This window comes from Musa acuminata, chromosome BXJ1-6 (genome assembly GCF_036884655.1).
Source record: "Musa acuminata AAA Group cultivar baxijiao chromosome BXJ1-6, Cavendish_Baxijiao_AAA, whole genome shotgun sequence".
Taxonomy (NCBI): Eukaryota; Viridiplantae; Streptophyta; class Magnoliopsida; order Zingiberales; family Musaceae; genus Musa; species Musa acuminata.
In genome coordinates this window covers 14,097,967-14,125,925 of record NC_088332.1, presented here as the reverse complement: position 1 = coordinate 14,125,925, position 27,959 = coordinate 14,097,967, and the positions used below count along the sequence as shown (strand labels likewise).

The 27,959-nt window shown below is 44.1% G+C and overlaps 3 protein-coding genes across 5 annotated transcripts; 2 read left to right on the top strand and 1 right to left on the bottom strand.

Annotated features, from left to right (window-relative positions):
* Positions 1-6,195: 6,195 nt before the first annotated feature.
* LOC135586013 (zinc-finger homeodomain protein 4-like) lies at positions 6,196-9,550 on the top strand. 3 transcript variants are annotated; one of them, XM_065187603.1, is made up of 2 exons: positions 6,196-6,490; positions 8,664-9,550. In XM_065187603.1, exon 2 carries the CDS (start codon positions 8,720-8,722, stop codon positions 9,452-9,454), a length of 735 nt encoding a protein of 244 aa, XP_065043675.1. In that variant the 5' UTR covers positions 6,196-6,490; positions 8,664-8,719; the 3' UTR covers positions 9,455-9,550. The 3 variants fall into 3 exon arrangements, with proteins under 3 accessions (XP_065043675.1, XP_018683198.2, XP_009404830.2); XM_018827653.2 differs by lacking the exon at positions 6,196-6,490 and adding an exon at positions 8,073-8,281; XM_009406555.3 differs by lacking the exon at positions 6,196-6,490 and adding an exon at positions 8,073-8,469.
* Positions 9,551-9,699: 149 nt separating this feature from the next.
* LOC103988461 (pentatricopeptide repeat-containing protein At3g62890-like) lies at positions 9,700-12,103 on the top strand. The gene has a single exon (XM_009406986.3). The coding sequence runs from the start codon at positions 9,924-9,926 to the stop codon at positions 11,988-11,990; it is 2,067 nt and encodes a 688-aa protein (XP_009405261.2). The 5' UTR covers positions 9,700-9,923; the 3' UTR covers positions 11,991-12,103.
* Positions 12,021-27,847, bottom strand: LOC103988048 (probable sodium/metabolite cotransporter BASS4, chloroplastic). Its single transcript, XM_009406554.3, has 14 exons — positions 27,566-27,847; positions 27,214-27,319; positions 26,624-26,731; positions 26,475-26,542; positions 24,609-24,687; positions 24,427-24,485; positions 24,267-24,335; positions 23,344-23,457; positions 22,426-22,447; positions 21,397-21,464; positions 14,533-14,618; positions 13,428-13,557; positions 12,438-12,539; positions 12,021-12,354 (listed from the first exon to the last, which is right to left on the bottom strand). Exons 1-14 carry the CDS (start codon positions 27,782-27,784, stop codon positions 12,280-12,282), a joined length of 1,305 nt encoding a protein of 434 aa, XP_009404829.2. The 5' UTR covers positions 27,785-27,847; the 3' UTR covers positions 12,021-12,279.
* Between the last annotated feature and the right edge of the window lie 112 nt (positions 27,848-27,959).

Sequence of the window (27,959 nt, the reverse complement as noted above, 5' to 3'; positions counted from 1 at the left end):
CGAGAGAGAGAGAGACGGAGAGGACTGGTGGTTCTCCATAAACAATGGTTTTCTTGACGTGTACGTTTATGATCGGACCAAACAAATCAATATGGACCGTACGCATCTTCTTAATCGCAGCCGAACCAATGGAGTCAAAAATTTTCTAGAAGACACATTGCACCGGAGCCTGTTCGCCTTATTGGATCCACGATCCATCCCCGACTCCGCTAAAGAAACGCAAGATTTGGTATTCGGGTTTGTATATATTGGGTCGAAGGATCGGTTCATATCTGAGTACCCGAATCTCGAGAAGGATTCGGATGTGGGTTTCGGTTATCAGATCCATTTAACATCCATCCTCTTTTCTTGCTCGACGAGTCTCGACGCATCTAACCGTATGTCATGGACAAACTTTGAAACAGGGTGTTTGATGTAATGCTTATGCATGTCCGTGTCTTTTGGCATGTTCATGCCTTGTACAGCATGTAAAGGGGCGGCCGAAGGCTTAATAGTCCCATTTTAGTTGGGTTGGTGGCCTCTTTAGGCTTGTAAATAAAGATTGTGTTATGTGGACACGTGTGAGAGCTTTTCGGTCTGTAATGGACCATTTTACCCTTTATTGTGCCACTGTTCAGAGCTTGTAAAGTCTGTTTGTAATTTGCATTGTCTATAAAGTGTTTTTTCGGACATGTCTGCTTGTGGATCCCGATTGAGGCGTTCTTTTTAACCCGTTCTCTCTTTGGTTGGTCCTAAGGGACAATGGGAGGCTTCGGGGAGGCTGACCCTTGCGGACGGACACGCAAGGGTGCCGCATGACTTAGGCAAATCTAGCTAAGTCCGTGTCATATGGTATCAGAGCGGGACAAGCACTCATAGAAACACTTAGCATGCAAACGTGGGGGACCTAGTGGGGCTGCGTTGAGGGCAGTCAGCACACGCGCGACCGTTTGGGGGAAAACGGGCATGGAGATGTAGGGAAAAGGAGTCGCTCAGAGGAGCGGGCATCTGAGTTTGGCATTCAGAGGAATGGCCAACCCTTCGCTCAAGAGGCACCACGAGAACAGGCAAGCCTGGAAGAATTTGGAGCGCACAAAAGTTGGGATGGCTGAGTTTGAGCTACGGCTCAACGTTGACAACTTTACTTGATGGTGCTCAAGGCAAGCGAGGCGCTTGGCAAAGGTCGAGACCATGCAAAGTGGAATGAGTTGCTCAGCGACCGAAAGAGTTGTGCAAAGCTCACAGAGGTGAGGGGAATTGCTAACTCGAAGAATTCGGTACTCATGCATGGGCTTGTATGCGGACGATGGAATGTTCGTGGCCATCCCAAGGCGGTCGAGACTCGGCGCCATGGAGCATTGAAACTTTCTCTTTGGCATGCGAAGGATACGTCCGGAGGAGGCTGAAGTGTGCAACGAGTTCAGCATATTGCTAGGCCTTGAGGGGTGCAGCGGTGGCTGTATTGACGGGGAGTCGCAATCTAGCAAGTGCGTTTGCAGGAGGCAGAACAATGCACAGTTTGTTCAGCAGATCGGAGTAGTCCAAGGGGATGGTGGTCTCCAAAACGAAGAGAGATGTTGCTCCAACGGGATAGTTATCCAGGAGGGATAAGTCCCGGCTCTCCAGAGGGAGAATCATGTGAGACGGACTTCACATGTTGAGGAGGAGTACCTCACAAACAACAACTCCACGAAGCTCAATGGACCGAGCAAGCAGCGAGGAGTTGTCGCATGATCTCGCTCGAGAGAATGCATTGGTGGATGCATTGCGAGATCAAGTGGGGGAGCGACCTAAAGCAACTTAAATGAAGGCACACTTGGAGTCGATGTGGAGATCGGACTCAAGGGAGGGCTGACCCATGGAATGGTGGGCGTGAGGGCCACCATCAACTCAATGCAAAAACGAGGAGCGGAGCAACTTGGGGGTAACTTGGGGGCTACCAAGCCGCATGAAGGGAGCCAGCGGAGAAGTTGGAACATGGAACAGAAGCATAGTGCTTTCCTTAGACAGAGGTCAAAGACATGAACTCTTGCAGAGGCAAGAGTAGGATCATATTGTTCCATGGGTCCTTCATTCTGACGGAGCGGACTCATCTTGCATGGTGCCAAAGACGAAGGGAGCTTCTGGGCACATGCACCTTATCTCGGAGGAGCATTTGATGGAGGAACTAAGGCGACTCAATTTGCGGAGGCGAAGTTGGGTTCAGAAGGCCTTAGCACGGGGCAAGAGGATGCAGAGGCAGATACTCTTGAAGAATATGCCACAGTGTTGTCATTCGAGTTGCTATGAAGGAAGCAGTGCGCAGCGGAGATTGTGCTGGTAGGGGCAGAGGCCCAGGATCCAGACAATGGTGCACAAACTACATTGAAGTCGGTGGACTTCGGGAGCTACTAGGCGACGGACTGTCCTAGAGCAGTGCTTCATCTAGGTGTGACCCAAGAGTGGGTGGATGAAGGTCGATTGCCAAAGGAGCGAACAAAATCGAAGATGGAGGTGGCCCTGCGATGTATTGGCAGAGGCCACACATGGAGGGTTCACAATTCGAGTTTATTCCACAAGGATCAGAATGCAATGGAGATGTCACCAGGAGGCGACATGGTGCAGCGGATCGTGGTGGAACAATTCGTGGCAATGCGATACACACAACAGAGCCCCGTGAGGGATGAGATCATATGGAGGTATGATCGGGAGCTACTGGGAGCTCCGCTTTGGTGAACAACACGACGGCAAGAAGGACTATGGATTCATGGAGTGAAGGCCATGGTACCGCAGAGGCGGGTCTTCCGGGCGTGCACCGAATTTTTGCATCGGATGAAAACCTTGGTCATCAGCATATGGGGGCTGGGTTCCACCAAGGGAAAAGTTCGAATGCAAGTACCAGTGAGTCCCATGGGAGGGACTTGATCATGCAGAGGTATGATCGAAGTTGCTGGAGAGTTGGACTGCTCTAGAGCTTATATTCGCTTAAGGGAGCCCGACAGGTCAGAGGACAAGGTCGAGTAAGCGAACGTTGCTACCAAGGAAGCTAAGGAGAACAGAATTGGTGCAAACCCTACAACGCGATGGCAGAGGCCATGCATGGGAGTTGCAGTCTGTCTTTCCATCGACCAAACAGACTGCTTGGAGAACACAGAGGTGTTGAAGCAGGGGGTCGAAAGGGGCGAGGAAGCGACGACGAGTCCAGAGGGACTTAGCTACCCAAAATCAAGCATCAGTTAGAATGGAGGTGGACTCAGAGGAGTGCCACGGAGACATATCGACTGATCGTGAAGAAAAGGGATGCAGATGCGAGACGACGGATAGTAGGGCCATGGGCATGGCAGCGCCATGGTACCGCAGAGGCAGGACTTCCGTGAAAGTCATTGATCCCTTGCTCTCATGGAGGGAGAGCGCTTGGTCGTGAAAGGGGCCGAGGAGGTGGAGCAGGCAGAGGCAATCTCCAAGTACCGAGACAGGGCTGAAGGGCAGAGGCCAAGAAACTTCGTAAGACCGGTGTCAACAAGTTTCTCATCAAGATAGCCGTAAGTGAAGGACTTCGGGTCATGCAAGAGTGCACGACCAAGGAACGAAGCAGGCAATACGCGGTGCTGTACCTTTGCTACTCAGTGGAGTAGGCGGCAAGGCTGATGGAGAAGACGGTACAATCCCAGAGGCGACCTCATCTATTAGAGAATTACTTCAAGTTGGGGTGAAAACTTCCAGCATTCCAGAAGTTCGATGGCATTGAGAAGGTGAATCACAGTAGCTAACTCAACGCAAGGAGTGCAAACACTTCAAGTGCTTCAGAAGTGTGAGCAAAGAGCAGGCGAAGGCCAGTAACCAGCTCGATGCGTGAAGTACAACCTCGAGGAGGCGGGCGAAGTCAAGTAACCTTTGCCTTCTCAACTCTTAAGAGAAAGGGACGAAACCGAGTACCCCAGTTCTCTTATCTATCCAGCAGAGGAGCTCTGCACAAGTTCAAAGACCCTTCGAAGATAATGGAAGACAATAGTTGTCAAATCCTCACCGACGGTGATCAGTGCTACTGAGAGTAGATTGTCCGCTTCATTTCCCAACGAAATGCCAATCGAAAGCGGAAGTGATGCGAACCTACTTGGATGTGACAACTAACCGAAAGAAGAGTCAATGAGCAGATTTTGTGGAGGAAGGACCCAAGACTTCAGAAGTTTACGAGGCGATGCTCGTTAAAGCTCCAACAAGCATCCACCCAGTTCAAGCAGCATGTGGAAATTTTGAGAGACTGGCGCAGTAAGGATGGTCTTTTCCTTCATTTGGTGGATCCGCAGGAATCAACGAGGATCAATACAACTCAGCCAACCCCACACCAGAGTCAGAGTCATTGGCGAGTTGAAGCAGCATGGCGGATCAAAGGTTCGACTACTCAGAAACAGCAGCGGAGAGCAGCTGGGAGCCAGGAGGCGCATTGCAGCTGGAGCAGAAGATTGAAGACTCAGCAAAGGCGAAGAGTTGCAGTGTTCACAAAGGCTTCGACGAGGACGTCGAAGGGATAAGTGGGGGAGAATGTCACGGACAAACTTTGAAACAGGGTGTTTGATGTAATGCTTATGTATGTCCGTGTCTTTTGGCATGTTCATGCCTTGTACAGCATGTAAAGGGGCGGCCGAAGGCTTAATAGTCCCATTTTAGTTGGGTTGGTGGCCTCTTTAGGCTTGTAAATAAAGGTTGTGTCATGTGGACACGTGTGAGAGCTTTTCGGTCTGTAATGGACCATTTTACCCTTTGTTGTGCCACTGTTCAGAGCTTGTAAAGTCTGTTTGTAATTTGCATTGTCTATAAAGTGTTTTTCGGACATGTCTGCTTATGGATCCCGATTGAGGCGTTCTTTTTAACCCGTTCTCTCTTTGGTTGGTCCTAAGGGACAATGGGAGGCTTCGGGGAGGCTGACCCTTGCGGACGGACACGCAAGGGTGCCGCACGACTTAGGCAAATCCAGCTAAGTCCGTGTCACGTAGGCTATCACATCTCTCTCAGGCATTCCGCCGAACACCTGTTCCGCGTGGAGCAAGCGGCCGCACTTGGACTAGTACCTGAGCAATCCGGTCGGAAGCGAGAGTCAATGTAAAGATTTGGCAATGGATGGCACGGGCGACACTGGAAGCGTCGGGAGAGAGCAGCGGAGCAGAAGCGCGAAAGTGGCCGTGTCGGGGAGGACGCCTTCGCTGGCCATCGCGCGGTAGAGGGAGAGGAGCGAACCAGGCGGTTCCATGGGGACGAGTACTTCATGCAATATTTTTAGCCTCGGATGATTGGGAGAGAGCGCGGTGGTGGTCGGATTTAAACCCGACACCCGTTATGAACCGGCTAAACCCGACCCGACCGGGTCGGATTTGCGAATCTGTCCATTGATATATGATGGATGGTATGTGGCTTCAAACAATCTGACGGATACGTGAATCATAATCCATTGACGCTCGGGGATGGACGATTTTGATTGGTGGTCCGTCAATTAATGATCGACTTATCTTCACATGAGGACAATTCTTCTTTGTTTTGGAGCATGACAGACAGGCAGTGGTCCATGCATTGATGATTGACCAATCTAGATTGCAATTTTATCCTTTAGATGTATCGTAAATTATTTGTGTTTAGTGATCCGATATGTTTGTTAGTTTTTTTAGTGAATCCAACCGACTTTTATTTAAGGTGTCATGGTTCGAAATTAACTTTTATTATTATTATTATAGTCCATCAAATATTACTTTTTTTATGATGTTTAAATTAGAAATTTAAAAAATATATAAGATTTTGAGGGTTTATCCTATTTAGAATCTTTTTTTATAAAAAGATATTAATAACCATCAAGATTAAGTGAAAATAATTTCATAAGCTTATCAATCATTAGTCGAATTGATTGACGTTACGATTAATGTCACGTGTCATATCGATCATATGAGTATTTAGATGAAATATTGTAACATGAAGTCATTTTTTTCTATTATTCATGTGATCCAAAAAGAGAAGAAAAATTAAATATAATCAAGAATAAAGGAAAAATACTATCCTTGTATAGATATAGACAGGAGATTAATCTAAATATATAGTAGATCACAACCTGCTCCTCATACAATGAGTGATTTTTATTGTGATTTATGTACTTGTCATGAAAACCTCATGGTCATTTACTTTGAGGCGGACCTGTAGCTGAAGCAATATCCATCCTCTCTCATCCTTTGGTCTCCTAAAGTGGCAAACTTCTTCTTCTTCTTCTTCTAGAGAGAGAGAGAGAGAGAGAGAGAGAGAGAGGTGTGTAATCATCTGTACCCGTATGTTAATTTTGTTGCTGTTGCAGCCAACTGCAATGATCGCTATCTCTTAGCCTTCCTCACACTGTACACGCTTCGAAGCCTTTTGTACTTTGGATGAGACGTGGCGCTGTCGAAGTGTTTCGGCATTCCGATGGATGGAACGGAAGCAACTCGAGATGTTGCCAACAGCGATCTGCTGCAAAAGTTGCAGACATTCCCTTCAGCTTTTACTTCCTTTCTGCGAGGTTTTGTTCTTCTTATTCTTTTTCCCTGTAAACAATGTATTGATCGGAAAGATAGTCCATTTCATATGACCAAAGATGTGTTTGGCTGACCCAAATTTTACTGTTTTCTGTAACATTTATTTCTTCTCTACATTTATATTTTTTCTTACTCATCCAAACGACAGTTTTGGTTTAGATGGTGTCGATTTAAAATGCAATTTTCTTTGATCTTCATTCGAACCCTATACATGAATGTCTAATAACTCAAAAAAAATGAAGTAAATAAGACATTTACTAGAGAAAATAAGACATGTGTTGATTGCATTCAAAAAAAGTAACCCATAATAGTTTGGATTAATAACAAATTAAATGGATATGATATAATGGTAACAAGAAAATATCAAAATTGGTCCAAGGAAAAAAACACAGACATAATTAAATAATATAATATAATAAACAAATAAATAAGAAAAATACAAAATAAAAACTGTAACATTATCACCCTTAGAACTAAACTTATAGTTTTAGTTAAGCTTGCATGAAGAATTTATTTTAAGAAAGTGATTTATGATTGCAGTCATTGCATTGCCATTCCTGGAAGCCTTCATAGGACACTGGAACTCCATTTTTATGTTGTTTGCACAGCATAAAGTTGGGTTTGAATGATTTCATAGCAGCTCATATAGCCAATAAGAACAATGAGTAGGAATGGAGGAATAGTTTTGTCTGTCAATCCATCAAGGTGAGGTAGTGAACCAGTTGGTGGTGGGAAGATTACAATCCAAGGAAACCCAGTACACTACTTGACTCATTGCAGAGGGTGAAAAAGGAGGAAATGGGAGAGTGCTTGAGGTAGGTTTGAGCTGAAATCATGGCTTGTGGCAGAGAACTTCATGCTTGGGGAGAGAACACATAGCTTTCTTGATGAAAATAATTGCAAGCTTCTGCTATTCATGTCAGGGATTCACAATTTTTTTGTGGCTGGTGGAGGGATAGAACAATACATTTGTAATGATACTTGTGGTGACTAAAACCAAGTTCAACTTTGGTCTTTCTCATACATGTAAGCTCACAAATCCTTTACCCAAATGGTAAAGAGACGTTCTATCGAATGTAATGCCACTCTGGTTCTTAAGGGACTATGTGTACAGCAACATAAAGGCATTGTGGGATAAGAAATCTAATCTTACACAGATCATATGACTGAGAACATTCCTTCAGTTCCAGGAGATAAAATGATGTGTCTTAAGAGTCATCGTAGAATTCAGCTACTGTTCTCCACCAATGTCCATTGCTGCAAGTCTCTTCCTGCATTCTCACATGGAATCAGGGTGAGGTTGACAACTCTTTTGCAGTATGTTCAAAGGTACCTGAGACCAACTTTCAAAGATTTAAGTGAAACAGAGTCATCTATTTTGATGGCAAGCATGCAAGCAACTCACTCAAGGCAAGGACTTCAAATTAAATGGAATAGGACCTATGAGATATTGAATGATGACCTATTCTGAGCATTCTGGTCCACTGAATTTGAGACAAGGTTCTGTCTTTTTTCTGTACTTTTTGAATGCAGGACTTGAATGTGACCAAGGTCTTGTCATTTTAATTTGTCATGGGGGTGTTTTGGTTCTCCTTCCCTCTCACAGCAGTCTGCTGTCCCCTCTCTCTCTCTCTCTCTCTCTCTCTCTCTCTCTCTCCATCTGTCTTCTGTGGCATAAGCTTGATTCCTGGTACTGCAAGCGAAGCAAACATCCCATGCTTTACTTTTGTTGGGTCATAACCTTCTAAAATTCTTCTTGTGTTCCACTTTGTACTGTAAGATTTCTCCTCCCTCTGTATCTTTTGCCAGCCTTTCTGCTTCCTCACTACTGCTATAAACCACTTGCTTAGCCTCACACAGCCACAGCTTCCAAGCTCTTCTTGTGAAGCTTCTCATGAACAATACCAACAGGGAGTTCCAATTGGCCTGTTCATATTTCCTCAGTTTACAGGAGGGAAGGGTGGTGGGTTTATGTAGTCTTTTGCACTGTTCTGTATCTATGTTTTGTTTAATTCTTGTGTTGTACTCTGTGACAGAAATTGGAATTGGAAACTTAGGAGTGTGGTGGAGAAGTTTCTCTGATGCTTTAGTCTTTTAAGGTGGTTTGATCCAAACTTCTTCTTGTCCTTGTTCTTGATCTTTTGCTTTGGTGTTCAGGCCGAAGAAAGAACAGTTAAAAGAAGGGGAAGAGAAAGCTGAAAGATTGAGAGACAATGGATCTTTCAGGTCATGAAGGAGAGATCCCAATCCCAATAAAGAACACCCATGACATCTCTTCCAGTGGACCTCCTCCTCCCCTCGCCACGGCCACCATAGTAGAATATCACCACCATCACAACCCCTATCCGTACAGCACCAAGAAAAGGTTGGGGGTGAAGTACAGGGAGTGCCTCAAGAACCACGCGGCCTCCATTGGCGGCAACGCTACCGATGGCTGTGGTGAGTTCATGCCCGGCGGCGAGGAGGGGACTCTGGAGGCCTTGAAGTGCTCAGCCTGCGGGTGTCACAGAAACTTCCACAGGAAAGAAACAGAAGGCGAGTCCTCGTGGGGCTGCTACCACCCCCTCACGGCGAGGAACGCCATGAACCAGAGAGGCCTCCTGTTATCCGGGGCAGACGCGTTCGGCCTCGTTCCACGCCCGCTGCCTCACATGATCATGCCCCCGGGGGCCATGCAGACATCCGAGTCCGACGAGATGGAGGGGGTGGGGGACGAGATGGCAAGGCCGATTCTGGTGAAGAAGAGGCTGAGGACCAAGTTCACACCGGAGCAGAAGGAGAAGATGCTGTGCTTCGCTGAGAAGGTCGGCTGGAGGCTTCAGAAGCAGGAGGAGAGTGCGGTGCAGCAACTCTGCCAGGAGATTGGAGTCAGAAGGAGAGTCCTCAAGGTGTGGATGCACAACAACAAGCACCACTTGGCCAAGAAGAGCCCTTCCCAGCTTCAATGACTCTGGCTGCATCTTCTCTCGCCATGGCAAACTACTCTTCCCTATGACACTTTGCAATTCTGAGCTTATAGTTATGATTAGCTTAAGATTCTCTCATGACAGTATCTGAGTCAGATAATAGTATGACACCACTGTCAACCCTACCATATGCTATCTTGGCGTTTAGTGGTGTTAGTTGATAGGTTTTGTCGGCATAGCCTTGTTTTTTCTTCTATTAGTTGATAATTTTCGATGAAATTAAGTTTAAGCGTATGTGAAAGGGTTTGAGAAGCTCATCCGATAATAATTATTTACGTCCATCCGATATCATTTGATGTAAGGAGAAAAGGGGATAACTCTTTTAACCCATTAGATTTATTTTATATATTTTAAAAAATAATTATTTATTTTATATAAATTTAAAATCATAGTTATAATTATTTCGTGGCTAACTATTCACAACGCTGCCACCGAAGCTGAACTCACCTCGATGATCACTAATGCTTCTGTAGGACACCTGCGGCCCGCGGTCTCGCCCGACCACCTCCTCCACCGCCTCCGAAGCACTCCATCTCTATCGCCAAAACATTTCCTCCAAATCCAAGCCCAGCTCTTCGCCAACCCCACTCTCCGATCCCACCATCGCCTGCTCCCCGCGTTCCTCTCCCGGTTCGCCCCTTCTCACGCTCTCTCCCGCACCTCGCTCCTCCTCCGCCATTTCCCCGGCTGCGACCCCTCGTCCCTATGGAGCCACCTCGTCCGCTCCTCCGCCCACTCCGACCCCGACGCCCGTTCCGTCCTCCTCCTTTACCGCGCCATGGCCCGCGAAGGCGTCCTCGCCGACAGGGCCACCTTCGTGCTGCTGCTCCGCTTCTGCGCTGCCATCCCCGAGGCTTTCGACGTCGCCCGCGCAGTCCACTGCCAAAGTCTTATCCTGGGTCTCGCGTCTGACCGGATTCTGATGACCGGATTGCTCATCTTGTACTCCAAGTGCGGCTGCTTACGCTCTGCAGAGCAGGTGTTCGCCGGAATTTCCGAGCGAGACGTGATCGCCTGCAATGCGATGATCGCGGCGCTGAGCTGCCACGGGCGCGTGGAGGACGCGCGGAGACTCTTCGAGCAGATGCCAACCCGGAGCTCGGCGTCCTGGAACTCCATGATCACTTGCTACTGCAAGCTGAACGACCTCGACTCCGCGCGCGAGATATTCGATCGGAATCCGATCAAGGACGTCGTCTCGTGGAATGCGATGATCGATGGGTACTGCAAGATGGGGCAACTGGCGAGGGCTCGCGAACTGTTCGACCGGTTGGGGTTGGCGAAGAACTCGGTGACATGGAACACTATGATCTCCGGGTATTTGCATCGCAGGGAGTTCGGCACTGCGGTTTCCATGTTCCGGTCGATGCAGATGGAGAATGTGACGCCTACCGAGGTAACTATGGCCAGCCTGCTCTCGGCCTGCGCACACTTGGGTGCTCTCAACATGGGCAGATGGATTCACGCATACATCCGGAATCACCAATTGAAGATTGACGTTGTCTTGGGCAACGCACTCATAGATATGTACTTCAAGTGTGGATCCGTGGAAACTGCTCTCGAAGCCTTCCGTGGGATGCCTACCAGGAACATCTTCTGCTGGAATTCCGTCATTGCAGGACTGGGGATGAATGGTTATGGTGACCGAGCTGTCGCAGTGTTTCATGAGATGGAAAAGATGGAGAGGATTAAACCGGATGGAGTCACATTTGTTGGGCTCTTGTCAGCGTGCAGTCATTCAGGGTTAGTGACCCAAGGGAAGAAATATTTCTCTCAGATGCTTGATCTATATGGAGTAGAGCCCAAGATCGAACACTATGGCTGCATGGTAGACCTTCTCGGCCGGGCTGGCTTTCTCGAAGAGGTATTACATCTTTTGGAGACGATGCCTGTTCGACCTAATGCCATAGTCTGGGGAAGTCTGCTTCGTGCATGTCATATTCACAAGGACAGTGAGGTAAGCGAGAAGGTAACCCAACGCCTGATGGAGTTGGATCCAAATGATGGGGCTAACTATGTCTTTCTGTCGAACATATACGCGTCTTCGAATCGTTGGGATGATGTGGAGAGATGCAGGAGTATGATGTTGAGAAGCGGGGTGCGTAAAGTGCCCGGCTGTAGTTCGATCGAGGTGAACAACATGATTCATGAGTTCTTGGTTGGTGATGAGTCGCACCCGCAGTACGAGGAGATCTATGCTTTTATGGTTGGAATTGAGAAGGCACTGAGGAAGCTCGGGTATCGACCGAGTACAGATTGTGTGCACCATGACATAGAGGACGAGGAGAAGGAGAGTGCAGTGATGTATCATAGCGAGAAGATTGCAATTGCTTTTGGGATTATGAGCACGAGGGAGAAGGAGCCGATTCGAGTGGTGAAGAACCTCAGAATATGCAGTGACTGCCATGAAGCAGCCAAGCTGATAGCTAAGTTGTTCGATAGGGTGATTATAGTCAGGGATAGGAACCGGTTTCATCACTTAAAGAATGGGACGTGTTCCTGCAATGACTACTGGTGAAGATAAGTGATCGCTGTATTTAACACGACAGCTTCGAATGTAGTTGCTGAGCAGTTTCTCTTCAAACTTCACTCCGTAACAAACAAATGTCACAGTTGTTTTGTTTTTGCTTATATCTAGTCCTGTCTCCAAAATTGATTATTCTTAGAGATCATGAGACAGTCTGCAGCAGTATCGTGGTACAATCATAGTTCTTTGATTTCAGGTTAAGTATGAGCTAACAAATTTAGAAGATCCAAAGAAGGTTCGCAATTCGGTTCAATTTGTGGAGAGGGAGGTTGTGAAGGCTCTAAACTTCTTTAGATTTTGCAGATATTTGGTCCCTCCTTAACCACCAATTCACTAGAAAAGAATCAATGATGATCTGCAGTATGATGGTCACGTCAAACGTGCAACAGCAGAACATATGCAGAACTTAAGGCCAATATGAACCATTAAAGTTCTCACCTGGTTAATGTGTAAGGCAACACAGGGAAGGACCAACAATCCAGCCTCACCAAGTGCTCCCTGAAGCTGCTCGACAACAGCTACCAAAACAGGCAGAGTTTTCTGCGAGATGACACAAATGTGTGAATTAGTTGAATGTTAAAGAACACACTAAAGCCAGTATTGTCAAACTGAATATCCTGTCTATCCTCTAATCTGTGACAGCAATTATTTGGGTTTACACTAAGAACCAATACAAGTAACACCATCAGTCTTGATTGCATATTGATAAGAAGAAAGCTTAGTGTTTTGACATGAGAGTTAAAATACAAACAGAAGCATTTGTCTAGACATAGGTGCAGGTGAAAAGGTATGGATAACTTGATGTTCACTTAAAGCAGAAGCTCCATCCTTAGCTCCTTGCTGTACGACAGATGTATTTCATAGTTCCAGCACCATTATTTAGACCAACAATAAGCCAACTGACATTATAGTTACGGAATGTAATAACAATCAAGGTTTGCCGTACCGGACTGTACCGCCCGGTACGGGCGGTACGTACCAGTCCGACAGGCTAGCGGTACGCGGACCGCCCTGTATCGGTCCGCCCGTACCGAGCACTGTAGCACTGCTACAGTGCTCGGTACCCCTGAGTGTACCGCACGGTACACCTGGGTGTACCGAGCGGTATACCATACCGTACCGGTATCGAGCCCGAGTCGAAACACCGGTACGGTATGGTACGACGAACCTTGATAACAATCACATTTTGTCTAGTGAAATTGGAAGCATTTCCACTTTTTTGTCTTTCTGTATTTATGGTCATTGATACCTGCTATAACAGAAAGAGAAAAAAGGCTTGTTGTTGTGTTTACGTGTTCATATGTTTATGCTAATATATTTCATATCCCTGTCGTACTAGCAAACATAATCTAAAAGAGATATATGTAGATAATACACATGATACACCAGCTAGATAATGGTTATCATAAAAAGTATGATATAACTGACCTGACTAGCAACTATTATGACAGCTCGTAAATTTTCTTTCTTTGAGAAAACCGATTGGTCACCGCCAGAGACTACTGAGAGGCTTCGCACTGCAATGGTGTTGAATGCCAACAGAATGAAATGTAGGAGACTGCACAAGGGCACTGAATTTATGAGAAATAGGCAAATTTCATCAACCCATCACCTTTCATTTTCATATGTTAACCAGATGTCTTAAACTAAAATTAACTCATATATAATCATAAAACTGTTCATAATGGCTATTAAGTGCTCTGACTAGTCTAGGAGAGGCTTTTTCATCACCTGCAGTATCAATCTAAGTGAAGGAAATTAAATACACTCACCAAACCCTCAAATTAGATTGACAGACTTCGGACGAAAGGGGCATACTTCCACTGTCAATCTACCACTTCGCATGGACTCCTCTATGAGACTGAGTTCATGTGAAGTTCCAAATTCCATGAAACAATTGAGATGCCTCTTTCAAATAGGTCAGCCATAGGCATAGAATCATTGCAAAAAAGTTGCAATTATTGCAAATAAAAGATAAAGGATTTAAAGCCATTTCTGGTTTCACATACAAAGGTCTTAGACATAAAAAGGACGTACTTAGTGCATAAGGCTTCAGCCAATATGGGGTCCAGGGAGAGTATGTGTATATACTACATAGTACCTTTAAATATTTAAACAGATTGCTTCCGTGACTCGAACCCTAGTCTCCCAGATTGCAAAGGAGCAATTGTACTGTTGTACAAGGGTCTTAGACATATAAAAGAAAAATATGACTTCATGAAGTTTTAAAGGATGGATCTCCTAACCATAACCAGTGTAAAGGTGTTTCTCCTACTGACAGAATCAGATCATATGTAACAGGCTATTGTAAGGGTTGGCCCAGTGTGTGCTTGATGCTTCTAATACAAGGTTTCGGAAGGGTCAGTGTTCACAGTATTGCCCTTGCAAATTCAGAGGCTGTTTCCATAAAGCAAGCCCTTGACATCAATGACCAAGTAACCTTATCGCGATGGCAAGGATATTGTACCAAATATTCATCTGAAGCCACAAAACACCACACTATTTGTGAAACATAAGTCAGTGAAGAACATACATTCCCATGCCAACTGCAATAGCAAAAATTGCTGGCTTAACTGTTAAGAGCAAAGATCTTGATCTGCTCACTTGCATCCATGGCACCTGAGGAGAAAAAAAAATTGAGGAAAGAATAACAGAAAGCATGACCATACTGTTATATGGACACTTTAGCCTTTTGTAACTAATCACCTAAATGCAAATTTCTACAAATGCATAAGCGAAAGCAGAAACATAAGCAATAAGGTTATCTCATCTTTTCTCTGTTGCTTTAATAATCATTTCTCACTTTTTTTGTCTTTTAAAGGCTACACCATCAAATGTACAATGTATCTTTCGGGCTAACTATAGATTGCCTCCCGTAGTTAGTTACCTTTAGCGTTTCGGTCTCTATACTTTAAAAAATTACATTGACATCTCTGTAGTAACAAAAGTGAAACGATTAGGCTTATTTACCCTAACGAAGTCAACAGAAACATGAAAATAAAGGGTAAAACAGTAATTTTAAGTTTGGTGGTAGACGACATCAATGGCAGATGGTGACACCGTTGGCATCGGTGGCAGTGGACCCCTCCCCCCTTGTCCTCTCGGTGTTGAGCAGCCCTCACCCTCCGCCTCGTCGACCATTTCCTCACTGCTACCCCCTTCACCTCCCCCCTCGTCCTCCCCTTCTAGTTCTCCACCCTCACCCCCAACGTCAAGCACGTCCGCCACCTTTCCCACGACAACTCTGTTGTCGCCCTCACCCACGACCATTCCTCCCTCCGCCCCGTCGTCGTCTCCTGACCCCGTTCCCTTAACAGCAACAGCATCCTCGATGAGTACCTCGCCAGCAGCGGCACGATCTCCTTAAACAATGCTAGATTGTGTTGTAGCAGGTTCAGTCGCATCTCCCTCGGGATCTGCCGAGCTGTCACGGACATAGCTGGTTTTGCCTAAGTCGTGCGGCGCCCTTGCGTGTCCATCCGCAAAGGTCAGCCTCCCCGAAGCCTCCCATTGTCTCTTAGGATCACCAAAAGAGAGAACGGGTTAGAGAGAACGCCTCAATCGGGATCCACAAGCAAAGATCTCCGAAAAACACTTCATAGACAATGCAAATTACAAACAGACTTTACAAGCTCTGAACAGTGGCACAACAAAGGGTAAAATGGTCCATTACAGACCGAAAATCTCTCGCACGTGTCCACATGACACAACCTTTATTTACAAGCCTAAAGAGGCCACCAACCCAACTAAAATGGGACTATTAAGCCTTCGGCCGCCCCTCTACATTCTGTACAAGGCATGAACATGCCAAGAGACACGGACATACATGAGCATTACATCAAACATCTTGTTTAGAAGTTTGTCCGTGACATTCTCCCCCACTTATTCCTTCGACGTCCTCGTTGAAGCCTTTGTCGACACTGCAACTCCTCGCCTTTGCTGAGTCTTCAATCTTCTGCTCCATCTACAATGCGCCTCTTGGCTCCCAGCTGCACTCCGCTACTGTTTTTTTTTTTTTTTTGAGTAGTCGAATCTTTGATCCGCCATGCTGCTGCAACTGACCATTGACTCTGACTCTGGTGTGGGGTTGGCTAAGTTGTGTTGATCATTGTTGATTCCTGCGGATCCCCCAGATGAAGGAAAAGACCATCCTTACTGCGCCAGTCTCTCAAATTCCACATGCTGCTTGAACTGGGTGGATGCTTGTTGGAGCTTTAACGAGCATCGTCTCGCAAACTTCTGAAGTTTTGGGTCCTTCCTCCACAAAATTTGCTCATTGACTCTTCTTTCACTTAGTTGTCACATCCAAGTAGGTTCGCATCACTTCCGCTTTCGATTGGCATTTCGTTGGGAAATGAAGCGGACAATCTACTCTCAGTAGCACTGATCACCATTGGTGAGGATTTGACAACTATTGTCTTCCATTATCTTTGAATGGTCTTTGAACATCTGCAGAGCTCCTCTGCTGGATAGATAAGAGAATTGGGGTACTCGGTTTCGCCCATTCTCTTAAAAGTTGAGAAGGCAAAGGTTACTTGACTTCGCCCGCCTCCTCGAGGTTGTACTCTATACATCGAGCTGGTTACTGGCCTTCGCCTGCTCTTTGCTCACACTTCTGAAGCACTTGAAGTGTTTGCACTCCTTGCGTTGAGTTAGCTACTGTGATTCACCTTCTCAATGCCATTGAACTTCTAGAATGCAGGAAGTTTTCACCCCAACTTGGAGTAGTTCTCTCATGGGTTTGGTCGCCTCTGGGATTGTACCGTCTTCTCCATCAACCCTGCCGCCTACTCCACTGAGTAGCAAAGGTACAGCCCCGCGTACTGCCTGCTTCGTTCCTTGGTTATGCACTCTTGCATGACCCGAAGTCCTTCACTTTCGACTATCTTGATGAGAAGCACATTGACACCGGTCTTACGAAGTTCTTCGGCCTCTGCCCTTCAGCCTTGTCTCGGTACTTGGAGATCGCCTCTGCATTCTCCACCTCCTCGGCCCCTTTCACGACCAAGCGCTCTCCCTCCATGAGAGCAAGGGATCAATGACCTTCACGGAAGTCCCGCCTCTATGGTACCATAGCGCTGCCATGCCCATGGCACTACTATCCGTCGCCTCGCATCTATATCCCTTTTCTTCACAATCAGTAGATATGCCTCCGTGACACTCCTCCGAGTCCACCTCCATTCTAACTGATTGCTTGATTTTGGGTAGCCAAGTCCCTCTGGACTCGTCGACGCTTCCTCGCCCCTTTCGACCCCTTGCTTCAATACCTCTGTGTTCTCCAAGCAATCCGTTTGGTCGATGGAAAGACAGACTGCAACTCCCATGCATGGCCTCTGCCATCACGTTGTAGGGTTTGCACCGATTCTATTCTCCTTAGCTTCCTTGGTAGCAACGTTCGCTTACTCGGCCTTGTCCTCTGACTTGTCGGGCTCCCTTAAGCGAATATGAGCTCTGGAGCAGTCCAACTCTCCAGCTGCTTCGATCATACCTCTGCATGATCAAGTCCCTCCCCTGGAACTCACTGGTACTTGCATTCGAACTTTTCCCTTGGTGGAACCCAGCCCCCATATGCTGATGACCAAGGTTTTCATCCGATGCAAAATTCGATGAACGCCCGGAAGACCCGCCTCCGCGGTACCATGGCCTTCACTCCTTGAATCCGTAGCCCTTCTTGCCGTCGTGTTGTTCACCGAAGTGGAGCTTCCAGTAGCTCCCGATCATACCTCCATATGATCTAATCCCTCACGGGTCTAGATCGTGTGTATCGCATTGCCACGAACTGTTCCACCACGATCCGCTGCGCCATGTCGCCTCCTGGTGACATCTCCATTGCATTCCGATCCCTGTGGAATAAACTCGAATTGTGAACCCTCCATGTGTGGCCTCTGCCAATACATCGCAGGGTCTCTTCCACCTTCGATTTGGTTCGATCCTTTGGCAATCGACCTTCATCCACCCACTCTTGGGTCACACTTAGATGAAGCACCGCTCTAGGACAGTCCATCGCCTAGTAGCTCCTGAAGTCCACCGACTCCACTGTAATTTGTGCACCATTGTCTGGATCCTGGGCCTCTGCCCCTACCAGCACAATCTCCGCTGCGCACCGCTTCCTTCCTGGCAACTTGAATGGCAACACTGTGGCATATTCTTCAAGAGTACCCGCCTCTGCGTCCTCTTGCCCCATGCTAAGGCCTTCTGAACCCAACTTCGCCTCCGCAAATTGAGTCACCTTAGTTCCTCCATCAAATGCTCCTCCGAGATAAGGTGCATGTGCCCAGAAGCTCCCTTTGTCTTTGGCACCATGCAAGATGAGTCCACTCCGTTAGAATGAGGGACCCATGGAACAACATGATCCTACTCTTACCTTTGTAAGAGTTCATGTCCTTGATCTCTGTCTACGGAAAGCATAGTGCCTCTGCTCCATGTTCCAACTTCTATGCTGGCTCCCTTCATGCCGCTTGAGTACTTCACCAAGTTACACTCAAGTTGCTCCGCTCCTCGTTTTTGCATTGAGTCGATTGTGGCCCTCGCGCCCACCATTCCACGGGTCAGCCCTCCTTTGAGTCCGATCTCCATATCGACTCCAAGTGTGCCTACCTTTGTGTTGCTTTGGGTCGCTCCCCCACTTGATCTCATAATGCATCCACCAATGCATTTCTCGAGCGAGATCATGCAACGACTCCTCGCTGCTTGCTCAGTCCATCGAGCTTCGTGGAGTTGTTGTTTGTTGAGGTACTCCTCCTCAACATGTGAGGTCCGTCTCACATGATTCTCCCTCTAGAGAGCCGAGACTTATCCCTCCTGGATAACTGTCCCGTTGGAGCAACATCTCTCTTCATTTCGGAGACCACCATCCCCTTGGACTACTCCGATTCTGCTGAACAAACTGTGCATTGTTCTGCCTCCTGCAAACGCACTTGCTAGATTGCGACTCCCCGTCAATACAGCCCCCGCTGCACCCCTCAAGGCCTAGCAACATGCTGAACTCGTTGCACACTTCAGCCTCCTACGGGCGTATCCTTCACATGCCGAAGAGAAAGTTTCAATGCTCCATGGCGCCGAGTTTCGGTCGCCTTGGGATGGCCACGAACATTCCATCGTTCGCATACAAGCCCATGCATGAGTACCGAATTCTTTGAGTTAGCAATTCCCCTCACCTCTGTGAGCTTTGCACAACTCTTTCGGTCGCTGAGCAACTCATTCCACTTTGCATGGTCTCATTCTTTACCAAGCGCCTCGCTTGCCTTGAGCACCATCAAGTATGGTTGTCAACGTTGAGTCATAGCTCAAACTCAACCACCCCAACCTTTGTGCGCTCCACGTTCTTCCAAGCTTGCCTGTTCTCGTGGTGCCTCTTGCGCGAAGGGTTGGTCATTCCTCTGAATGCCAATGTCAGATGCCCGCTCCTCTGAGCGACTCTTCTCCCTACATCTCCATGCTCGTTTTCCCTCAAACGGTCGCGCGTGTGCTGACTGCCCTCGACGCAGCCCCGCTAGGTCCCCCACGTTTGCATGCTAAGTGTTTCTATGAGTGCTTGTCCCGCTCTGATACCATCTGTCACGGACATAGCTGGTTTTGCCTAAGTCGTGCGGCACCCTTGCGTGTCCATCCGCAAAGGTCAGCCTCCCCGAAGCCTCTCATTGTCCCTTAGGACCACCAAAAGAGAGAACGGGTTAGAGAGAACGCCTCAATCAGGATCCACAAGCAAACATCTCCGAAAAACACTTTATAGACAATGCAAATTACAAACAGACTTTACAAGCTCTGAACAGTGGCACAACAAAGGGTAAAATGGTCCATTACAGACCGAAAATCTCTCGCACGTGTCCACATGACACAACCTTTATTTACAAGCCTAAAGATGCCACCAACCCAACTAAAATGGGACTATTAAGCCTTCGGCTGCCCCTCTACATTCTGTACAAGGCATGAACATGCCAAGAGACACGGACATACATGAGCATTACATCAAACATCTTGTTTAGAAGTTTGTCCGTGACAGAGCGCCGGCCGTGATGATGCAGATGTCCGAGTTCATTGTCACAGCGTATCCAGGTGTGTGGGAGAAAGGCCACGACGTGCTACAGGTCCAGCATCTCCCCCTGCAGCTTGTCGGTTTTGGCGTCCACTAGCGCCAGCTCGTCCATCAAGATCGTTTGGGCGATGGCCATGCCCACATTCCCGATACCGATCATGGATATCTTATTATGACGCTGAGTTGGAGACGACGATGCCGCCTGCTGGATGGGGCGGAATAGGGTCCTGTGTATGTCATAAGCAAAGTTGGGCTCCGAGAGAGATGACACATTCTTCATCTTCTCGAGCCGAAGCTATGCATAGGTTGGGAGCAAAAAAGGTGGCGAACGTGGTTGACATCAGGGGAGAGGGTGGAGAAGGAGAAGGGGAGGACGAGGGGGAGGCAGAGGGGGCAGCGACGAGGAAGTGGTCGAGGAGGCGGAGGGCGGCGATCGCTCAATGCTTGGGACGAGGGGGGAGGGTTCAGCTGCCACCGACGCCAATGATTCCGCCATTGACATCGTCCACCACTGAACTTAAAATTACTTTTTTTATCCTTTATTTTCATGTTTCCGTCGATAAAAACCGACATCGTTAAGGTAAATGGACATAATCGTTTCACTTTCGTAATTACACGGATGCCAATGTAACTTTTTAAAGTATAGGAAACAGGACGCTAAAGATAGGTAACTACAGGGGGCAATCTGTAGTTAGCCCGTATCTTTCTCATGTTACATACTAATTAAATTTACCCATCTTTCACATATCTAGCAAGTAAATGAATCACCTGCCTTAAGAAAGCTTCGATCACTAGATTCAACATACAAGTCTAGTTGGAATACTTAAGATTTTGCATCAGAATTTCTATCAACTCCTCCAGACTACTTAAAAGGCCCAATATTGATAGCACGGTTTTAAAGACCAATCAGTTCAGTTCGTACTATCCGGTATTTATCAGTCTGACTGGGAATTGGCACTTGAACTAGGCAATTTCACCCAATCAAGTTCGAAACTGGGTTCAGATCCTTTTCTTTTTAACTTGACAACAATAGCTGTCTTTTTTTGTTATTTTCATCGCCTGAATCCTTGTTTGAGAGAGAATACTACTATAGAACCTACTCTTTATATATGAAGAAATAGCAGCGCTTGTAAGCTATTCATTGCATAGGTTCACTAGTTCTTCTGAACTTTCTTCTCATACTTCTGCTTGGTAAAAGAGACTTCCAAGGTGACTTAGAGTCCTTGGAGCTCTCATGAGAATACCACTTTAATTTTTAAATAAACCAATATAAGTTACAGTCAACAGTTTTACACTCTACTGGATGCATTCTAGTAGATACAAATATAAAACTACAAGAATTTACAAATTATAAAGACTTACTAGACCAAGAAGTATTGCGCTAATCATTGAGAAAGACCGCCGATTTCGATCTACATATTCTGCCACACCTGAAAAACAAAATACCATGACATTTTTAAGTTTTGATAAACATTCCAGTCACCCATCTTAGGTGCAGAACATAGAAGCAAATAGCTTCCACGAAGCTTAAATGATTAACTACTAGCTAATGTTTATCTACCTTAATGTTCAACATTCCTTTTCAAATATTTACTAAAGCAAAATCTTATGAAGCATAGATATAAGCAAAACACCTTCCAGGTGGGCTCACATGACAAATGGATGCGATCAGAGTCATATTGCTGTTATTAGAAATAATGAACTTAGCATTGTTGGTTTTTTTCTTTACTATGGCCAAAATGTGATTATTCAAAAAAGGGATATCTGATTTGCTGAGAAGATGAAAATCTTGATGATGCCAAACCTGTGCAAAGAGAATATTGCTGTTTAAGGACAATTGTTCCAGATATTTGTTTTTCATATTTTCTCTGTAGTTCTTGGTCTAAGTTAAAATGACTAAATGTTGAACGTGATTCTGAGTTAGTGGGGTTCTTTGTTTATTTTTGGTTTCCCCTTCCAAAGTTACTATATGTTTCTACATTTAATCTTCTGAGTTGGACTGATTCTTTTGTTTATTCTTATGTACATTAATAAATTAGTGTTTCTGCATATTATATTAAATAAAAAATATTATCAACAAAAAGCACACTCAAACAGAGCCATTAAGGATCAGTCAAGTTGATTTAATATTATATTAACTGAGTTAAAGAAAAAAATTCTTAACTTAGTCAAGTTTGAAATGGTATATGATTTAAAGGAAAACCAACTCAAGTGAGTTTCCATGAGTCCCTTTGACTAGCCAAGTTTGCCAAATGGTTCTTCAAAGTTGATATTTTCTATATATTTCAATTAATTCGAGAAAGATAAGATATTGAAAGGTTTTTAAGAGAGGAACTTTAAACAACAAATCAAAACTGGTGCAAGGAACACAGCCATAAATGTTGTACTCACTTTTTGATGAATCACGAATGACCTGCAAATATTGGAGTATATAAGTTTCTTTTTTTTCTTATCCTCAACATTATAAGTAATCAAGCATCTAAAATTAACAAGCAAATGATCAAGTAAAAAAGTCCAGAAGATCAAATTCACAAAAGACAGAAGCTGTATAAGGTGATTATGCCATTTGGTGATATGATGTGAATGGGGCAATAGCTAGTTATCTTCACATGATATATGATAGACATATGTGGCATTTCTAATGGTACAGCACCAATAACAACAACAATAAGTCAATAACAACAAGCCTTTGTATTATAAATTGGCTGTCTTGATCATTTATGATCATCGATCTCTAATGAGGTTTCACTATATAATCGAGGGCTTCTTAGTTAAAATGGCTACTTCAAAATAAAATGTGTTGCATGCTGCTGTAATGCAGATTGCTCTCCGGTGTAATAGGATTGGATATACATCTGCAGATGCTGGTGCAGAGATCACTCTGAAGCAATTTTATTTTAGCAGAGTAGCAGGCTCAAAATACATTCACAGACAGATTTCAATAAATTGGACAGTGAGCTTTTTAAATCAGACTGTGAACACCAGTCTATGAAGAACTGATAATTATTACGCATGACATTTTACCAAAAAGATGTTATTTTTTAAAAGGAAATAAGTTGCTGAACCCCAAATAATTCATATCTTCAGTTCCATGATGTCAAGCAACTTGTATATAGATGCCTCTTGCAGAAAGTCTTTTGAGTACGAAAGTAAGTTTTACTTGGTCTAAGTTTAGACCACAAGTTGTCATTTACAAGAGTAATACAAAGGACAAAAAGCAATTTTTCCTTCGAGATACTTTCACGATAAATATCAATATGAATTAAATCTAATCACTATTTTCCATTCATGATATATCATTTTACATACCTTCCCTATAACAAGAGGAACTAAGAGCATCATAATAAGGCTTTTAAATAATTGTGCGGTAGGCACGGATATCCCAGCTCCTGCTCCTATCAATTTTGAAAGTGAAAATGGAACCTAGGATGTTAATAAGTTGAAAGTCAGTCCATGAATATTTAGCTTCAAGGAAGCAGTTTATGAGCATATAATTCAAAGAAGATGCTAAAACAACAATAGTAAACTAAGTTCCATCTAAGGTTTATCTCATATTGACTAGTAAAAGATGCATAATGCACTCTAAAGGTCCCATTTCTCCATCTGCATGAATGAAGTAAAAGTTCATGAACTTTCTTCTCTCATCAATAATCAGTAAAAAAAGGATCTATTACAATGCATAAAATATATGTTTGTGTGTGTATGTTATCTGTCTTAAGTTTGTGTAATCTTTGTGCAAAATGTATTTTCCTGTCATATATTGAATATGTTCATTGTTCTAATTTGCATCATGAGGTCTTTATAGAGGCAAATAATGTACATGCAATCAAACCATTTCCAGGTTATTGGAAAGTGAACTTACTGCCTCCCTTTCATTTTATTTGTTTTACAACAGGGTTAACCCCTTGCATATCTTGACATAAAAACATTAAATATGTCGATTTAACCCGCTCTGTTGTCTCTATGTCTAAAAAGTCAAAAACAATTATGCTTCTCCTTATTCATTGACGTAGATACCCAGTTATGTTTTTGAGGAATGATCAACCAAAACCAGCAGTTAGAAGTTAGTGTTCTGTGACCTGAATACCTCAGAAGTTCAACTCAGTTATGTATGGTAAGAAGATAACGAATGAAGTGCCTGCTTTCATGTAAAAGGCTATCCTAGGCATGAGTATAAATTAGCATGGCCCCAAACTATATCATGATATGTAAAAAAGAGGAGCACTACTCACAATAAGAATGCCTAGCAAGTTAGAGAGCACTGTCATTGCAAGAGCAAGAGCAGAATTACCACCAACAAGCTGCATTAGGTACCATATTGTGACGCCATATCAAGACCTTTGTGATAATGGTTGAACAAAATTACTGCAGAGTTAAATTAGGGGAACTGACTTGTGTTAATGCAACTCCACTTGACAAGGTTGTTGGCATGCAGCAAAAGGCAGCCAATCCTGTAACATAACATATTAACTAAAGAAACCAGTACAAGAACTTAAGCAAAAAGTCAATGACCAGGAAGAGAATCTGACAACCGATATAAGGTTAACAAAAACTATAGTAGTAAACTCACATACCAGTGATTAGTTCATGAGGTGTGAGCTGAATTTGTAGAACAAGCCTTGAGAAAAAAGGAGTTATCAGCAAAATTGAACCCTACAACAACAAACCAGAAATGGAACAAAAGTTGCCAGTTAATAGCTGCAGACTAACAACTAGAAGCAAAAAGTAAGTGATAAATCATTCCAAAGATAAAAGTTTCCCATCAGAATCCTGAAGTAATTATTCACAATTTTAGTTTATTTGAATTATGGAGAAAAGAAAATAAAGACTATATCGTCATGACTACAGAGTTGTGATGGTTCCTTTTTCGTATTAAATTGGATGCAAGAAACAGTTTATCAGAATTATGGAAAAAAGAAAATAAAGATTATATAGGCATGACTACAGAGTTGTGATGGTTCCTTTTTTGTCTTAAATTGGATGCAAGAATCAGTTCATCAATTGAATAATTAACCCCGGAACTTCTGTGCTACTACTATGTTCATTTTACATGCAAGCCAATAAAAAAGAACTTACAGGAGGTAAAATGACGAAAAAAAAACAGTCCACTAGACAAGAATATCAATCAGAAAAAGAAGTAACAAATCAAAGATGACCCTTTGAGCCAGACGCCAGACTCAATAAACAATAGCATATTCATAGAGCAAAGATTGGTCACTCTGGACAAGTAATCTGTCATTTTATATGTGTATGTTTCTCCCACTGTAGAAATTAGTAATATATATCTCTTGTTTGAGAAGTTTGTTGCCTATCTATACAACATAAACAATAAATTTGCTTAACAAGGCAAATATTACTAACCATATGTCCACAGGCAATAACCAACATACAATATTTGTGCCAATGCCAAATGATCAATAGCTGATAATAAGACCCAGTTTAAAAGAGAGACCTTAGCTGAGGACTAGCACAAAGAGTATATCAGTGCAGACACAATAGGTAAGAACATTATGGAGCTTCATTGTAGCATACTCAGAAAAAAGAGATCATAGCTCCTAGAGTTTATGAAGAAATTCCTGGGATGAAACTCATCTTATTTGAGATATTCCTATCTTTGTATGTTGGTGATAATTAACTAAAAGGACAAACTTATAAGTTTTCACATATTTAACTGTGCCTTGATTTGGGACTCTAAAAACCAATCACCTCTACTCTTTCATGTGGAAAGGTAATGTTAATATTTTCTGGTAGCACTGTCAGCACAAACCTTGATAATTGGATATTGGTTCAAAACCCTGCTGCCTAAGTCACGACATTATAGGTTAGGTCTATCGAGCAAGACATATGGGTCATACAAAGACAAGACAAACTAAATGACAACACAATATGTTATTCTAATTCGTCTTGAAAGATGGCAGAGATCCAAAAAATTACTGAAGTACCCTTGAGATTCAACTCATCTTATTTCAGATATTTCTATCTTTAAAAGTTGCTCCAAACCAGAAACACAAACTTTGCCTATATATATATATATATATATATAGTGTTAGTTAGTTAGTTAGTAATGGTGGTTGATTAATTCTGTAGCACCACAAGCATAACAAAACCTCAATAATTGGATAATGGTTCAAAATCCTGCTCCCTAAGAAACTATGCTGTCTAATGAAGGGTATCAAGCTAGATGCAGACCAGGTGAGTGCAGGGTTTAAATATCCAATGATATGATGATGATCATCATCATGATTATAGAAAGGGGCATTTTTCATATTTTTTAATGACTATTGTCTTGTCACATTTCTCATTCACATATTAAACATAAGTATCATCTGTTCCACTGAGATCATAAGGTGCAGATTTTGCTAGTAGTTGAAAATCAAAAGTCCAACTAAAATCAAGAAGTTTAATCCTTGGCAAGATGTAAAAGAAAATTGAGATCATACAAGCCCAAAAAGACCTGCAGGCCAAGCTTCTACAGCTGCACCAAGCTCTCTACTGTGCAACATGATCCCTATATTAGAACAAGACAATCAAGAAGCACAGTGCCTATATAGTTTAAAAAGAAAAGAACAAGGGTGGTCATTAAACTCACCTGAGATAAAGAATATCCCACAGGTACTAAATCTTGACAAAGAGAGTTTGTGGGCGAGACAACCAGGAGTTGGATTTACAAGTCCTAGAGCTATCCCAGAAAGAAGAGCTGACAGAAAGGAAAAAAGAAGAAAGAAATTAGAATGATCACTTTTGATAAAGATAGCAGATACAATTCAAAACGACACCTAATACCAACTTAAAAAGCCAAATCAACACAAGACACATAAAAAATGATACAAAGACCAAAAGTAGAATGAAACTTATCTCGGACAGTCCAAGAATTCTTTGATCCTTTGAATAAGTGCAATATGAGTCAAATTTTCTGTCCGTACTTTATGTAGATTAGTTCAAAGCAAAAATAAAATACTACTATTTCAAAATGAGAATTATCCTGATTTTCATTTGAATGCTCCCATTTGTTGAACCGCTGTCTTAATTTACAATGCTTTGAAGTAATAAACAAGTAGGCAAACTAATTCTACAGAAAATAAATCAGGGCCTTTATATTTCAAAGATAAAGAAAGGAAGTCCAACTGTAGCAATCGAGCAGTATATCAACAACCAAGCATAGCTGGGAAAAGGATCTACCTAGAGGAAGGAAATTGGTTGCCACAAAGTCCAACAACGGCTCAGCCCAGGTAGATGCCTTCTGAGAAACTGAATCCTCGGAGCTTTGGTTTCCACTACCGCCTACCTGAAACGTGACTATTCCTTGTTTACTAAGATAGCGCAAGATATGCACATTTCAGACTTCTATTCCATTATTCAAGCGCATTCATATGCACATAAGATAAGACCTAAGCCCTAAAAAGAACACACATATCTCCACCGGATCACATAGAAACAAGAAATTTTAAGACGACGGATCGATGGGTTTTCATCCGGAATTAAATGTAAGTGGACTACCGCATTTAGAATCATCAATAGGAGAGTAGTAAACCTGATCGAATCCTCCGACGGCCCTCGCAAGCCGGAGAACAGGGCGGGGCTCGGCGAAAAGCGGCGGATAAACGATCGGAACGATAAAATTGGCGGAGAATCTGATGGTATTAGCAGAAAACGGGAAGGTCCGAGGACGAGGAGCGGCGGTCGATGCGACCGCCGGAGGCCAGCGAGCGAGGTTCCGTTGAGCAACTGCAACTGCCACTGCCACTGCCATGTGTGGATAACTTCGGACCAGACGAGGACGAAGCGGCGAGCGAGGTCCAAAAGAAGTGCCTCTGTTTTGGGCTCCATCACTTATCTTTGTATTTAGACCTTTCGGGCCCAGCACTCGATGTTATCTATATTTAAAATTTTACCTTATCATAATAATTAAACAAATAATTATTTAT